The following is a 17,261-nucleotide window of genomic DNA, read 5'->3' as shown; positions in this document are numbered from 1 at the left end:
GGCATAAATGAGGTCTAGGGAATTCAAGGCTACTGACAGCAGGGATGATAGGGCATACATGGGTAAGAGCAGATACTCCCATCCCCTAGGCCCCCCTGTTAACATGGTTGAAAGCCACTTTAACACCCATGGGTGGCAGCCTGTTGTGGTCACCAAGACTCGGGAACACAACGACAGAGGAAAGAAAGAGGAAAGTCTCATTTTCCCTCTCCATGTGCCCTGGGCATTTGCTAGGAAAGGAAAGGAACCAGGGACACCTGCTCCCCTCTTTCTAGAGAGTAGCCATTAATCTTTAGTCTGTACCCCTTTTGAATACATCCTGAACCCCTGGGACTCCTCTGAAAAAATTCCTTCTTCTTTCCTTTATTTTCATCTATCCCTTTCGCTGATAGATAATTGTGTCTCCAAACTACAGGATACTCCCCTCAGATGCATCCTCCAAAATGGGAAGAGTTAATTTCCCAAACCTTAAACTGGTTGGCTTAGAATTAGGCTCTGGGGAAGAGAACCCAGAAACCTAATATGCTGACAAAAGGTTAAAAGTTTTTTTTTTTACTGGTCAGGATTTTGGCATCCCTCTCCTTGTGCAAACTGGTAAAAGGCCTCAGGATTTTTCAGCTGTCCTTACCCCTCCCTTATTCCATTTCTGTATATGTTTTCTAATAACCCAGTTTGTCTCTTCTCACCTTCAGGCCATCAAACTCCAAACCATCATGCAACTTTGCAAAGCCTTTGTCTATGGCTCCTTTTGCCAGGAACCCTTAGATAGGCCTCTGAGGGAGCTCTGACTGCCATTTCCCTAAAATAGCGCCCCCTGTCAGCAGGAAGCAGTGAAGATCTGTCTTTATCCTTCTCTTATCTTTATCCTTAACCTTTTCCTTATCCTTATTCTAAGGGCAGTTAGACTTACTTTTGTAGAGAGGGGAATGATAGAGATGGAAGCGGCCAAAGGTTTCCCTGGTGAAGCCCCATCCTCAAGCCTAAAACAGCTCAAAGGCTGAAAAACCAGACTGCTGGTTCCGGAGAATCTCCAATAGTCCTGAGCTCTAGGGTGACAGGGTGGAGCCTTGGGAAGTTCATGCTGTTTGCAGGGGGTAGGAGCCTGGCCTCTCCTTTTCCTGTGTGGTAACCTGGGATTCAATCTGTGAGATGGGGGTCTGTTAACAGGAACCCCTCTGTTTTGCTGAGTTTTTTCCTTTTCACCCAGTAAATTCCATTCCCCCTCCCCCTTCAAAGTGTCTGCAAGCTTAATCTTTCCTGGTCATGTGACAGGAACCCAGTTTTTTCTGCAACTCGAGCCACCATTGTATTTATGTTTTTATTGACTCCCCAAAATAATCTAGCAATGTAGGTTTTATAATCTTAATTCTAAAAATAAGTAAACTGAAGCACAGACAGTGCTAGAAAAATGGCCCAAGGTCAACTCAACTGGCAAACCAGATTTGAGTTTCGTGTTTGTTTGTCTGTTTGTTTGTTTTTGAGACAGAGTCACTCTGTTGCCCAGGCTGGAGTGCAGTGGTGCAATCTCGGCTCACTGGAACCTCTGCCTCCAGGGCTCAAGCGATTCTTCTCCCTCAACCTCCCAAGTAGCTGGGATTATAGGTACACACCACCATGCCCAGCTAATTTTTGTATTTTTAGTAGAGATGGAGTTTCACCATGTTGGCCAGGCTGGTCTCAAACTCCTGACCTCAAGTAATCTGCCCACCTTAGCCTCCCAAAGTGCTGGGATTACATGCATGAACCACCACACCCAGCCATTGCTGAGATTTAAACTACATCTTTCCTAATCCAGTACCCGTATATTCAAACCAATTTGTCCAATTTCATTTTCCAACAGTTAGTGGGTAGATTTAGTCTGTGAATGAGGACCCGGAAAACCTTCATATGAAAGCTTCATGTCAGCTCTAGAAATCACCACCTCCTGGCCAGTGTATTCTCACTTATTAATTATATATTTTATATATAATGAATTCATTATCAAGTGTGGGTGAAAGGAGGGGAACTCTATCGTGTAATTGCTGTAAACTTGTGGTCAGCAAAAACACAGAGAAAACCGACACATGAGTTAGTGTATTCTATTTTCCAGTTCAGTTTTATGAATTTTAAAAATTTGAACTGCCTGTCAGTATTTTATTTCAAAATGATCTGGATTTTGGTTATAAGTCAGCAATATATATTAGTCTAAATGTCATGAAATTTGATGATAAGATAACAACAAAAGAGCTACACAAGTTTAATATGTTTGTTAATTTCTCAGTTATTTTTTGGTAGCATAATGCAATATCCTTTTATCTTAAACATTTTAATTATTAATGAATTTTAAAATCATGAGCAAAATAATCATTATTTTCATTTGAATGCATTTAATTTAAGTTTTTAATACACGTACAAGATCTTAACAAATAAGCATAAATCAAAAACATCAGAAAGAATAAACTACATGGTTATGATGACGTTAATTTTTTGAAATTACTGATTGTCAAGTTCGAGTTTTTAATCTTTAATTCCTTACTCATTTCCTGAAGTTTCAAGTTAAATGTTTCAGGAGTTATTTCCATAACTTCTAGAGCTAGATTCCAAATGACCTCTATATACATTAGATTTTTCTGTACAAAGATAACCTGTAAAAGATACAAAATGATTACATGTAATCTCTTGCAAATTTTTTAAAGTACCTTTTGGCAATATATGGCTCATAATTTTATTTATTTTCCTTTCTACTAATTTAGTGGTAAAATCATAGATTATACAAAGAAAAGTAAGCATGGCATGCCATTCATTGCATTATTGGCAATACCATTTGGCAATATCTGACTTGCCAACTTTACTTCATGTTCTTTCTATGAATTTGGTGGTAAAATAATAAATTATGCAAGAAAATATATATAAAATGTCATTGTTATATTATTGGCAATAACTAATAATAACACTATACATCTATTAAACAGAATAAGTTGGATCAACTCATTTTTGGGAAAAAGCTCCAAGAAAAATTTTCACAGAATGAAGAAGACTTGGTCTGCTACTCATTGTGTGAAGGGAAGCTGCCTACTGACAGAGAATGCTGCACTAGAACCAAAGGAAAAACTTCAATTGTATGAAGTCTATAAGGTGTTTGGATGTTTTTGTTACTCTAACTGATGCAGACTTTTTTTTAAACATAGGTTTAATTTATTCATGTTTAATTTACTCCATTTTTATCTTTCAGATTTGATGTTTTTGCTTTGAAAAACATTAATAATATAATTATGTTTTAAGTTTGGCTCAATGCTTCAGTGCATGTATGGCAAATTGGAATGACATAGTCACTTTCAAACTGGTAGATAAAGAATCCTCTGTTTTTTTTACCTCACTAGAAGATCCAGCATTTGAAGGGCTAGAATAAAACCCTTCTTCCATGACTAATAGTATTGGATCAAGGGAACTCAAGCAAGCCAAATTGCTAGTAATTTCATTGATCATGGCAGGTTTTCTTTTGAAATGTCTTCATTTTCTTTAAATTTAAGAGTAAAGTAGAAAGGTGTTTTTTTTTTTAATGATCTGATGAGCAAAATAAGGAATATATATTGGTATGTAGAACAAAACAAAAGTGTTTCAGTTGGTTTGCCAACTTCAAGTTTCAACATGGTCTCCAGATGAAAGGACAGACCATGAGTAAGAAGATTAAACTGTGTGCTCATTAAATGGTTCTATATATCAAGAGTGATTATTGCTAAAGGAATAGAATGGATACCCACAGGGAAATCTTAACTTTATTTTTGGAGTGCTGTAATGTTTATATCACTGATTTAATTATTATTTCTTCCTCTATTTGTTCAACATAATACTGATTTTTAAAAGTATCCTTTTAAGGTTCTTACCTATAGATTTATCCACATTGCCAAGCATATTTAGAAGTACCAGGACTACATTCTGAAAAGCAGTAAAGTCACTGATGAAAGGGGCTACATCAGTATTAAGAAGAATTCGTGGTGGCATGCCCTTCTGGAACTTATATGATCTAATCAAGGTTGTAGGAAAGAGGACTGCAGCTAAATGATCCACAGCCAGTACCCAATTTCTCTCAAAATGCGCTTCTGCTTTAGAATAATAACCATATCTAAAAGACAAACGGAAAAGTATTTAATTATAATTAGTCACCTCAGAATTTCAAGCTCATTGCCTTCAGAAAATATTGGTTCTTGCCAACAAACTCAATTCATAATTTTATAATTTAGAAAATAGTTTTGATGACTTTATTCCATCCCTCAGGAGGTGTGAAGACAGCTCATTAAAATTCTAAATCTGGGAAGAATCATCTCACTAATTGTTTGATTTTACATTGCATTTTATCTTCTTTAATTCAGCACATTATACTTGAATACCACCTAATAACCGAAAGTAAGGCATTTTTAAATCATACTCTTTGCCAACGTACAGATAAATATCAAAGGTCTAAAGCAAAATTTTTGCTAGACTCAAATATCCTTCGTGAAACTGTTGATTTCTTAAAGCCAGGGGATCCCAGAAACATTGAGATTTCTAGAAAAATAGATGTCTGATTTTTAATATCTAAATTGTAAATAATTGGCATTTTTCTACCACAGGAAGCCTCGGGTAGAAAGAAAGCCTCTGTAATTGTTAGAAAAGACTCTGTAATTTTTAGAAAAGCCTTTGTAACTATTTGTCCCCATAATAGGTGAGAAAGTTTAGTTTCTCCTAAGAAATGGGGACAAATAATTACAATGGAAAGATTAAAGTTATATTCAGTAGTTTTAGAACTATAAAAGTCATCTCTTCTGTTTCTATGAGCTGTCTAAGCATGCTAAATAACTTGTAGTTTTGCAAACAGACTTGTTCTCCCTGAGACATTGTATACTCACCATGTGGTTCACCGGGTACATTCTGTTTCAAGTCTCATCATAGATATTACCTTCTTCACAAAGGTGAAGGGCATTCCAGCCCACCTGAGGTGGAATCTACCACTTTCTTCTCTTCTATATTCCCGTAACACCATATCATCCACATATTTGAAGATTTTTTTCTCTAGTTATATTCTATTATAATGTCTAGAAATTCGATTATCTGATTTTATTTTGACAGCAACATAGAAAAGATACATTAAACAGAGGGTGCTTGCATTATGCTTGTTGAGATTAAATAAACTATAACATAACCCAGATAATACCTGTTGTCTGTTTGACTCCTATGCTTGTGGGATCCTCCCTGCCCTATACTTGGAAGTGGTAGGGTAGGCAGAGTTGGATTGTTGATGACAGAAGTGTTTGGTCTGGATTCAATGCCCCTTAATACATTACAGTCACCTACCAAGCAAAGATGAAAGGAAATGTGAAGTCATAAAGATTTTGAGCAAGGGCCACAGAGCTCTAGTAACAACGTACTAAACAAATTGGAAGTAAGTCAGAATCCCTGGGAGAGAAGAGATGAGTGTACCAGTTCGATACACAGAAATCACAAGAGCAGTGAAGAAATTCAATAATAAACTCTTCAAATGCATCAGTTGAATGATTTGTTGGTCAGTTCACCTAATGATCAGATAGAATGCGGTCACCAAAGAAAGAATTAAAGTACACTTGAAATGATTCACATAAAGTTGAAACACAGGTATACGTAAATCAGCCAATCTGAGGATACAGAGCCACAGAGTTTTGAGTATATGCAAGCTACAAAATATACAGTATTGTCTCAGGTAAATACTCCTTAATATATATTTGCCCAAAGAAAGTAACTGATGAGCTTTTAGGGTTGTTTCACAGCATGTAATGGATTGTAACCATGGCCCCAGTTCTTCACCAATCCCTACAATTCTGTCTTCTGCTATGTAACTTTCATTACCAGTTCTTCCTATACTAAGTGATAGGCAGAAATTCCCACTCCTGACTCAGTCATGTAACTTGACTTAAAAAATACAATATTAACTATTTTGACATAGCATAAACTTGAAATGCATTTTCACAATTTGGTTATTCTTTCTTGCAATTCTGCCATCACTATGGAAAACAACCAGGCTTGTCTGATGTAGAATGAGACGGGGAACAGAGCTGAGCTTCCCCAGTCATCCCTGCTGGAGCCAATCAAAATCAGCCAACATGAGAGTGAACCCAGGAAAGATCCCCAGAGCTGCATATCTAAACCCCAGACATCTGAGCAATAAACACAGTTGTACAACACTGAAGTTTAGTGATTGTTGATTGGGCTGCTGCTTTCTTTCAAACAAAGCTAACTTAACTCAGGGCCACACACACAGTAAATTGCAGGGCCCTGTTTTAAACCCTGTCAATCTGCCTTTAAAACCCATGTTCTTTACTACTGCTTTTTGTTGTGATGATAATAGTTACTTTATATTGAATATTTCTCATATGCCAGCAGTACGTTAAGCATAACTTATGGATTTCTTAATTAATCCTCAAAATTGCCCTATGTGGCATGTACTATTGTTATTGCTATTTTAAAAATAAGAAAATTGAGTTTCTCCTTGTTTGAACTCCTAGGTCAAATGAGCCAGGATTTAAAACTCAGGTCTGTGGAACTTCAAAGCAAAACATCTTAATTTGTACATTATTACTTCATTTCAAGAAACAACCATTAGCCTTGAATCTTGTAATACGAATTCATAGACCTTGACAAACCAGAGACCTCATAAATAGGTAGATTAACAAATCAGAGCACATAAGCAGGCATTTGAAATCTTCCATAATAATCATATTAAAAGCTTTACCTTTCACCAATATAAGGCTTTGAAAATATTCAAATTGCCTGAGGAACTATTATTAAACTTTCAGTGAGGTGAATTAATAGAAAACATGTATTTTTAGCTTTCTTAATAGTGTGCCTATATATAAATTTACCCATAACACAATATTTTATTATATTCTGAATTGATCCCAATTAAAGAGACAATAGAAGGGAATTTTTTAGGTATAAGAGTTTTTTAGTAAAAATGCTGTTTTTAACAAATACTTGTACTTTTGCAACCTACCAAATCTCCATAAAAATGACAGAAGAAATAAAATCAGAACACGCGGGGAACAACAAGATTTTCGAAGCTGAAAATTGAAAAGAACTAGTTGAAAAGATTTAATATAATCAAGAAAATTAAATTCTAAGTAAACAGAGAGGAAAATAGAAAAATAATGCTGATATAATTTGTAGAATTCTCCTCGATTTAAGTCTGAGTAATACCTTCTGGGTAAATGGAGATTGCTAAAATCAGGGAGATTAAAAGACTTTAAAGAAGCAATCATATACAAAGATTTCCTTCCAGATTTCAAATAGTAGGTAACTGCCACTCCTCGCCCTGGAAAGGGTAGAACAGAGGGTCCTTGAACTGTGTGAACTAAACATGGTTGAAGGTAGGAACACCACCTTGGAAATGGGATATAAGTGTAAATGATACACTGAATGCAAAGACACTCTCCCCTTGCTTCTTCCTTCTCTCTTGACTTCAATAATACTAACAGCCAAGCCTTCACTTCTGAAGCAGGTGACTGAAAGTGTCTCTTCTGGAAACTGGGTGAGCTCAAAAGAAAAGACTTGAAGTTATTGGAACCATAGTGTTGAGACAGCCAAATGCCTAGGCAGATAAAAAGGGGTCCCCAGAGATCCTCCAACCTTCCCCACAAGTGTTTACATCAGATGCTTTTGTGCAGATGAGGAAACCTGCCCAGGGCCTTGTCTGAGCATGCCCTCATGCTCACTGGCAGCATGGGGTGGAGCCACAGGGAATTTGCACCTTACACACCGGACGAGCCTGCTCTCTTCAGCTCGAGTGGTGGCCTGGTGTTCAAACCGTGAGGTAAGAAACCTGCTAGCAGGACTCTCTTGGTTTGCTGAGAATTATTTTTCCTTTTTCCTTTTTGCCCCATGAATTCCATTCCCCTCACCCTTTGAAGTGTCTGTGTGCCTGACTTTTCCTGTCAGTGTGCCTGACTGAAAGTCTGTGTGCCTGACTTTTCCTTTGCTTTTTGGGACTGTTAATAAACATATTTTGTGCCACACTGACAAATTTACCATGAGAAAACACATGCTTCTAGAAAGTATAATTCATAGATTTATCAGTCTACAGATTACTGGTACAAAAGTTCACAATTGCTTGTTTCCTAGTGTTCACTGGAAATTAAGGTTAATAAGAGTTAAGATTCTTAATTATATATAATTGAAATCACTAGAAATAAGGAAAACAAAGCTATATGCAAGCAGACAGGTAAAATGTGCTTTTGGTAAGAAAAGCTATAATATATGAGGATGTTTTGTTTTGTTCAAGAAACAGAAGAGCAAATTTTATCTGGGTATAGAATGACAGGTTGTTCTAAAATGAGAAGAGAAGAAGTATAGGACAAAACCTGAATGTATAAGAAAGTTATAAAAGGTGTGTGAAAGATAAACCTTGTGAAAAGAAAAATTTTGTGTTGATCAAGTTGGCTAAAATTAGAAGAGAATTGTTTATACGTTTTTCTAAAAATCGAGCATTAATATCAAAGGTACACTGATGCAAAACTAGAATTTGTTTCCCTGTGTTAAGCCAAGGTTTTCTTGGAGTATTAGTCTGTTCTTAGTAGGACATTGTGAAAAGTTTTTCTTTACCCTTGAAGTAATTGTCCTAGAAAACAAAGATTCCGCATTTTACTAAGATAATTTCCTGTGCTTCGTGTTGTCTTCATTAGGTTTTTCGATCATTTAAACAACTGAGTCCTCTCTATAAAAGATCGAAGCTTTTTCTATAACTATGTAATTTTTCTGTATTTGCCTTTAAAGTCTTTAAATTATCACTCTGATTAAAATGGATGACCATTATTTCCAAGTGATCTGTAATCCTGTTTTGATCAGTATTTTAAACCTTTGATATTTTTGGCAAGCTTCCAAAAAATCAAATTCTAAATCAAGTATTTTTATTGACCTCAAATTAATTTGGGGGCTTTGCAGATGGGCCTTTGGGACATCTCAAAAGGATATCCATCCTTATAAAAAGAGAGATGTTAAAGTAATTGGGCCTATTTGATAAATAATATGGAAAGCATTGTCAAATAATAAGTAATGTTAAACCTTCTTTAAGTTGTATTTGTATGGATGTGTTATTAATATATGTTCCAGAAATGTTATGAAATTCCTATAAATCTGATCTTCCCATTGGACCAAATGAGAATTCCCAGAACTGTTAGGAAGAGACTGATTGATTCATAAAACTTCTAACCCAACATCAAGTAGAACAAGAATTAATTGATTACTGAGAAAATGCTTTGGCAGATTTTCATGCTATGTCAGCCAGAACTGAAATTGTTTAGATAAGCAGTTTGAACAAATATCATGAGATTGACTCAAGTCAAATTACCTATGCTAACCTATTTAATAAGCAAGCTATTGATCTTATTTGGAAATACAAAACTGACTTTTTTTTTTTTTTGGAGATGGAGTCTCACTCTGTCACCCAGTCCCCAGTCTCTGGAGTGCAGTGGTGCAATCTCAGCTCACTGCAACCTCTGCCTCCCGGGTTCAAGCAATTCTTCTGCCTCAGCCTCCCAAGTAGCTGGTACTACAGGCCCGCACCACCACGCCTGGCTAATTTCTGTATTTTTACTAGAGACGGGGTTTTCCATATTGGCCAGGCTGGTCTTGAACTCCTGACCTCGTGATCTGCCTGCGTTGGCATCCCAAAGTGCTGGGTGTGCCAGCCAAAACTGACGTTTAAAAAATATAAATTCAATGTTAAATATGGACTCATGGAAAGCACAGAAGGCCTCCTAGTCATTCCTGGGTCCTAAAAGCTTCCATTATTAAAAGCTCTATACTCATCATGGAAGAGATAAAATAATCCAAATTATGAGGAAAATATTGGTGGAGTGACTATTCTGAAATGCCTTATCACTAATATTTGGTTTGTTAAACTGATAATGCTGGTAAGGCAATAAAAACCTCAAGTGATACATTTTTGGCACATGCTGGATCATTTGAACACCTACAGACATATTTAATTCAATTGCCACCTTCAGTGCATATTTCCTGGTTTTATAAGTGCTTTTCTATGCAGGAAGGCAAATGCTATGACAATAGTGAAAAGATTATTAGAAAATGTCCTTATAGAGCCTTCCTGGAAATATCTCTAGCAATATAGGCACTCATTTTACCAGAAAAGTTGTAAAACAGTTTAAAAAGGTATTACAAACACAATGGCATTAGACAAAGTTAATAGAATTTGTTGGATTGCATTGGTCAAAGGTCCTACTGATTGATAGCAATCAAATCCACTCCTATAGGAAAAGACAGATTGACTCTTTATGAAATAGTTTTTGGAAGGCCTATGTCTCTAATAATAAAATCTCATATATCTCATGTTCTTCTAAACTCTGATATGACTCAAAATTGTGAGGCTTCAATGCATTTTGCCAAATCATATTTTCACCAGATAAAAGAAGCCCTTTGTAGCCCACCAGCTGATAACAACCAGATCTTCCATGATCTAGAACTTAGAGATCAGTTCTTTTGGAAACGACACCAAAGAAAGACTGCCCTTGAACTCCATCAGAAGGGTCTATATCAAGCTCTTTTCTGCAGCACAACTTCAGGGATTTGAGTCTTGGATCCACATTTCTCAACTCGAGAGAGCCCCTCCAGACCCCTGGGACTGTACACCCATTGGAGATCTCCAGGTAAAGCTTACTAGGAACGTTTTTTTCCCCAGAAGAAGATGGCATCCTTGATGTAGACAGCTTTCCCAAGATCATGAATAAAGTCTTTTCTCCTCTGTCAACATGAAGTCTTTTCTCCTTTTCCTTTTTGGCCCATGTTTCTTTTCTGTTTATACATGGCAATATAATGTGATAATGAAGATTTCATACTCAATTACTTCTGCATGGAACGTAACTGAGTATTGCCTATGTCATGTTAAACCTAAATCCTCACATGATCTTAGAGATACTCTGGTTCACCCTGTAAGAAATTTCACTGATATTCCATGTGCAATATCTAGTTCTTTCTAAACAGCTAGACTTTTAGACTCAAATATTCAGATTGCCTGTTTAAATCTAACAGTAGGCAAAACCTATAATGAGAGTTTGGTAATTAAATTAAGCCAGAATTGAATTTGAAAAACAAAAGTAAGATAATTCAACGTTTGTAGGCAAATTTATAACCCTAATCCTTTAGTTGTTAGTAACCATACAATGATTAAAAAATGAGGCCTTAGACAAATATTACTACTGCTGACTCATAATGCTGACTAATAATGCACAAGGCATCTCACACAGGAGACTATCTGTAGGGTTCTTCCAGAATATATTTTTATTGGTGGAGGATTTAACAATCAACCATATATGTGGGCAAATCCATGTCTCAATAATTACAAAATAAGGAGCCATTGGCAATTAAGGGATTCCAAGAGTACTCCTGTCACTCCATAACTAATTGGAAACTGGATATTGGTCTGCAACTCTTAATTTGAACTATGGAATAAAGAGGAATTTACCAGCAAGTATGAATTCTTCTTAATGGGTATTGTTGGGTAGAAAATTCCTTCCCTGGCTTTGTATAAACGTAAAGGAGGTTATGCTTAGAAATATGTTTCATATATTAGTTACTACAGCTGACTCTACTGCAGAGGCTATAATTGTCCAGCAAACTTCTTTAGATTTTCTTGCTAAAGGTATATTAGGTAACCGGATTGCTTTGGACTACCTTTAGGGAGGAATATGTGCGCTAGCTAACACTCCCTGCTGTACTTAAGTAAATTCATCAGGTAGGGTAGAAGCTCAGTTGTAAGAAATCAACAAACAAGCTAATTGGTTAAAACAAGTAGATTTTTCTTCTGGCTTATTATTTATATATTTGATTTATGTTGGTTCAATTCATGGAGGTTCCTTCTGTCTTTTAGTATCAGCCTCCTGACAGCCATCACAATAGTCTCCCTGGTGCACCTTAACCTCCCCAGAGTCTTAAATCCTCTTATGCAGCTATTCATTCTATGTCAAATGGTCTCATTAAAATTAGAATAACGAAAATATAAAGAGAACATAAATAATCAGTCAACTGTCCTGATTTGTGAACTGTGAATTCCATACTGATACCAAGTAAGTCAATGATGAAAGTGACAGAGAGTGGTGTCAATGCCCAAGGTTTTGGTCAACCTCTCAAAATTGAGAGGCAGACCAAAAGGTGAGGAATTGTTCAATTAAGTTTGGCCTAAAATTGCCACGATATGTAGCAAACTGCAACTTAATGTAGTTTGTAAACAAACTGCAACCAAACTTGAGTATTTTCTTGTAACAAATATGAGTCTCAGCCAATCATGGCAGCTGAGCTTCAGCCAATCACAGGCTGCCAACTGATCAAACCGTGCCTATATAAGGCAAATTTCTCACCACACTATGTCCAAATAAGGCAAATCTGAGCTGTAACCAATCAAGGTGTTTCTATATGTCACTTTCTTTTTCTGTCTATAAATACTGCCTGCCGGCATCACTGGGTGAAGCTCTCTGAACCTCTACTGGTTCAGGATGATGCTGATTAATGAATCACTCATTGCTTAAGCGAATTCTGCTACATTTATCTTATCTATAGTTTTTCTTGTAACAGTGTCTATGATTAAATAATAAAGGTCATCTACATATTTATATTATATTTTGTTTTCTACATTTAGGGAAATGTATTGCCTGTTGCTTGTTTGTTTGTTTTTTCATGCAAGGCTTTTTTTTCTCAAAATTTTCCCCTTCTTCATAAAACACTTTTTTAAGCCTGATCATGTTAAAATATTTACACATCCTCACTATAATCTCCAATGGTTAGGCTTATTATTTAATATAAAGATTGAAAAATGCTCTAGAAGAAGAAGAAAAACATATAAATAATGCCCAAAATTATTTATCATATTAAATAAAGATACTTTAAAGATTCATTCTTACCTGTCTTCAAAACTTTTGATATTATCTGCCAAGGTTGAAGTGTGTGCAGCCCATAAGTACTTCAACAGTTCATCAAACTTACTAAAAGGTGACTGCAAATACTAAGGTAAAGAGGTAAAATTTATTAATATTTGAGCAACTATACAATCCTTCTCCCTGAAATTTAGTCAAGTTCAGATATATTTTAGCAATATTGTACATAAAAGAAGAATTTTATTTCTAAGAAAAAGTATGTATATGGCCTTAATGCCTAACACTCTTTAAAGAACACAAAAATATTCATTAGTTTTAATAATAGCATATGCATCTATAAGTATTGAACTTCAAGTATTTTCAGAGTTTATATTTTATACTGATCAGGTCTTTATTTTTTCCTATTAACACTGTTAAAATTACCATAAAATCGTGAGTAACAAAAATATCTTCTTAAAATGTTTCATTAGATCTAAACTAATGCAATAATCTACTAAAGTACTAGTAAATATATCTTTTCTTCACTGATTTTAGTCAAATTTCTTCCAATATCCTAGTGGACATGAAGATTCAATTAATCAGAATAGCTTATTAACCATTCAGCAAAATATCCTGTATGCTCACTATTTTTGTATAATGTATTTGAAGCAAGAAGAATGGATAGATTTATGTTAATACTGTATTGAGGCAGTAGGTGTTAATGACTCATAACACTCTACAACATACTATTAATATATCATGCATAGCAATTTACATTTGCATACTAAGGAAAATATTATGCAATACACAAAAAAATCCTAGACGAAATTATATGACAAAATAAACTCTCTTCCTATCTCCTAAGAGTATAAAGAAGGAACCTGGTAAAAGGTGTTCCACTTGTTCATTGTCTCAGGGAATGATGAACGACAGCTAGAAACATCATAACAAAACTTCCCCTCATTCTTGGGTGGGGGCGAAAGCCTGACTTGGTCTGATGATATCCCCATTATACCAGAATCAACCGCAGCAAGAAAGGGTAATGAAGACAGAAAATAATTCAAATCTGTAAGAACAAAAGATTTATTATTACTACAAGCACTAACAAATTTCAAAGAGGATATTTTTAAGGAAGGCATAAGTAATAAAAAAATTCACAGACCCAGAAACATGATAAAAGCTAAACATTAGGAAAAAAATATTGAACAAAAATCCCCCTAAGGGTCAAATATATAACTTTGATTGCATTTCTGTTAATAACCCTATAGTCATAAATATATAACATATTGGCTAAAGTAGTTGACTATATTTTAAAACAAAAAGTAATTTTAATGGATATCATAATATTCATTTTTTCAAAGCATTAAGTAAAAATGGAAGAAAGCTATCAACTTTTCCACAAAATGGTACAAAACTTCTCATTATGGTTTTATTGTGAATTGTACTTGTATTTTTCTCTAAAATATTTTAACATGATCATAGCTTTGGTAAATGAATGTTTTCTATTTTATACACATAAGTTTAATTTGTAACCATGGTATCACTAAATTTTTATCTTATTTTATCCTTTAAAGCACAAATTTTGGGTAAGTTTTGACAATAGATCATTGGATAATTGGACTGACAATCAAACAAGACTATTTTCACATTTTAAAAAATTTTGCCTATATATAACCTATTGCAGCAGACTCAGACATTTTCATTAGTTGGATATTAGGCTTATACTGATTTCCACTAGAAATCAGTGATGTAGAATATTTCATCCTAGACAGGCATTTGTGAATGGAATCCTATGCCGCAGTGTAGCAGGCTAATCCTCCAAACTACTAAACCAATCTAAGAATAACAAACTCTGAATTCTAGATCTGTGGCCACTACTATTTGTGAGTCTTTTAAAAGAACAACTAAGGGTAGTAAGACGAAAATGCTTAAGGATACATATGATGTGTGTTGCTCTGAAAAAGTGAAATTTAATGTGGTCGTGTTTCTAACTATCGGGAAATACCTCTAAGGATTTGTGGTATAAATTGTTTTCATTATTAAAGCATAAAACTAAATGAAAGAATTAGAAAATACTTTCTGGTTATTTGAGCATTAAGCATATGATTAAAGCCTGAGATTACTGATTGGTATAATGAATTGCAGTAGGTATTAATCTCTGGCATGTTTATGGGTTTCAATATTAACCACATCTGGTCTGAGCAAAATGAAAAAGCTTCATTTGTCTTGGTGTCTCACTTCTCATCGTTCCTTATTCTGGAGATTCTTTGTCATCAGTTGGACCTCCCACCTGACTGCCAGAGCTGGCCCCTCAGAGGCCACTGCTTTTGCAGAACCTTGTTTTCGTCCTTCTGTGAAAAGCTGGATATGACCTAAGGAATCATTATTGACATTGTGGCTGTTAAATCCCTTAATGTGACCTAAAGGCCTTAAGGTACGAGGTGAAATAGACTCCTTTTTAAAATAGGAACAGGATTGTTTTAGTTCTGTCTCTGTCCCTAAGATTTTAGGTTTGAATGCTTTCTTTCAGGAAAGGTTAATATCTATTTTGCCACTTAAACAAACATACCAGCCCACCAACTGTCCACAGAGATGCACATATGATCTCCAGATTCATAGCCACAGTTTGTCCTTCGGGTTGGATCAGCTAATCTGCCTGGAAGAGAGAGGATGCACAGTTGTATTTATTATACACATTTTGAAACTGGCTGTAACTATTGCTTAACCACATAGATTTTGTTTGTAGGTACAAAAGCATTTATTTCTGAATGATATGTGTTTGTATTCCCATCATTCTTTTTTTATCTTTTATTTTTTAGTTTCTAATAAATATCTTTTCTTTTCCTTAACAACAACACAGTTTTCTACTTTTGAATTATAGGTCCTAAATATTATTTGCTTTTGTAAGGATTCTCTCTTCTATTTCCTCCTCTACCTCCTAATCGAAACTATGAAGCAATATGCATACAGATGAAAAGAGATGGTCGAGAGTCAAAACAAACCCCTGCTCTACCGCTTACTAGCTTGACTTTATCTAAATAACCTCTAATGCCTTAGTTTTCTCATCTATGACATGGGGATAATAATATTAACTACATTATAAGATGTGAGGTGAGAAAAAGCACCAAAAGTGTTTCACCTGTAATATGCATTATGTAAATATTAGAAAATAATCATTGTTTTTCTTCCAAATGAAATTGCTCTTTTCTTAACCTCTCTCTCACACACAATAATTTCTTTATTGGCTGTGTTATCAGCGGGGAGTGGGCAACAGACACCACTCTTTCTCATGATCTTCTATCAACCAGAACAAAAGTATCTTTCAATTCATGTATGTTTTATCCCAAAATGTAACTTCTGTCTATACACTGTAAGGTACCTTATTTCCAAGAGGAAGCAAACATTTTACAGAGAAAGATCTTCATGAACAATGTGATGCTTCTTTATAACCTCATATCATAATTAGAACTTTAAGAAATTCAAACTAATTTGACATCGCTTTGTATATCCCCTTGACTGTTTTGTTCATCTCATTGCTAGAAAGGAGTGTGGCACTTAGTATAATTTCAACAAATATTTGTGAAATGCTCGATAGATGAGATGTGATGTCTTTTCACAGTTGATAACTATGTCTTATGCCTCATTGAACCTTCTAATAATAACACACAACCCACAAAAGAATAAGGATAAGGAGAAGGATAGGTAGAAAAACAATGATTATAAGGGAAAAGAGAACAAGATAAAGAATCAATTTTTTAAAACATAGTAGGGTATATACAAAGTCCAATTTCCCAAATACTTCATAGGTCTATTGGTAGATCATTACAATGAAAACAAGAGTCATTCTTACCTGTCCTATATTGCCAGCCATACTGCAGAGGCAATCCCCATAAAATATTTTGTTCATTGTCTGGTGCAAATTTTGCAAAATACCTGGCTGTCTGGTTCAATATGATTTTATACATCCCCATTCTCTCAAGGTATACCCATGGATTAATAATGTACATGCTGTTCTCCACCCTGTAGTCACTGAGCTGACCAGGACTCTCCTTCCACAGAGGGGGCTCTGTCTCTGAGAGATTGGAAGTCCCTGCTAAGGAAGCAGAAAAGGAACCAACTAGTACACAAACCCAGGAAGGAAGAAAAGCCATTGTGCCAGAGCTGGGGATTGCGACTGTAGCAGGGCTTTTATTGGAGAATGGAAGAGGAAGTCATGATATTTGCTTACCTCACAGCATATCAACACTTTGCTTTTTTGTTTTCCTGGATAGGGTGAAAATGTAGAAGAAATTGATGTATTAGCTAACATTTAGGACAATTAAATTTTCCAGCCTCTTCAGTGTCAGAATACTGTGTCAGAACCTAAATACAAGGTTAGGCTTGTTTATAATGTATTAGATAAAACTATTTATCAAC

The 17,261-nt window shown here is 35.3% G+C and overlaps 1 protein-coding gene across 1 annotated transcript; it reads right to left on the bottom strand.

Moving 5' to 3' along the window:
* Positions 1-2,346: 2,346 nt before the first annotated feature.
* Positions 2,347-17,008, bottom strand: C5H6orf58 (chromosome 5 C6orf58 homolog). The gene is made up of 6 exons (XM_054492922.1): positions 16,696-17,008; positions 15,415-15,501; positions 13,727-13,911; positions 12,894-12,994; positions 3,864-4,102; positions 2,347-2,624 (listed from the first exon to the last, which is right to left on the bottom strand). Exons 1-6 carry the CDS (start codon positions 16,994-16,996, stop codon positions 2,545-2,547), a joined length of 993 nt encoding a protein of 330 aa, XP_054348897.1. The 5' UTR covers positions 16,997-17,008; the 3' UTR covers positions 2,347-2,544.
* Positions 17,009-17,261: the final 253 nt, after the last annotated feature.

This window comes from Pongo pygmaeus, chromosome 5 (genome assembly GCF_028885625.2).
Source record: "Pongo pygmaeus isolate AG05252 chromosome 5, NHGRI_mPonPyg2-v2.0_pri, whole genome shotgun sequence".
Taxonomy (NCBI): Eukaryota; Metazoa; Chordata; class Mammalia; order Primates; family Hominidae; genus Pongo; species Pongo pygmaeus.
This window is presented reverse-complemented; position numbering and strand designations above follow the sequence as displayed.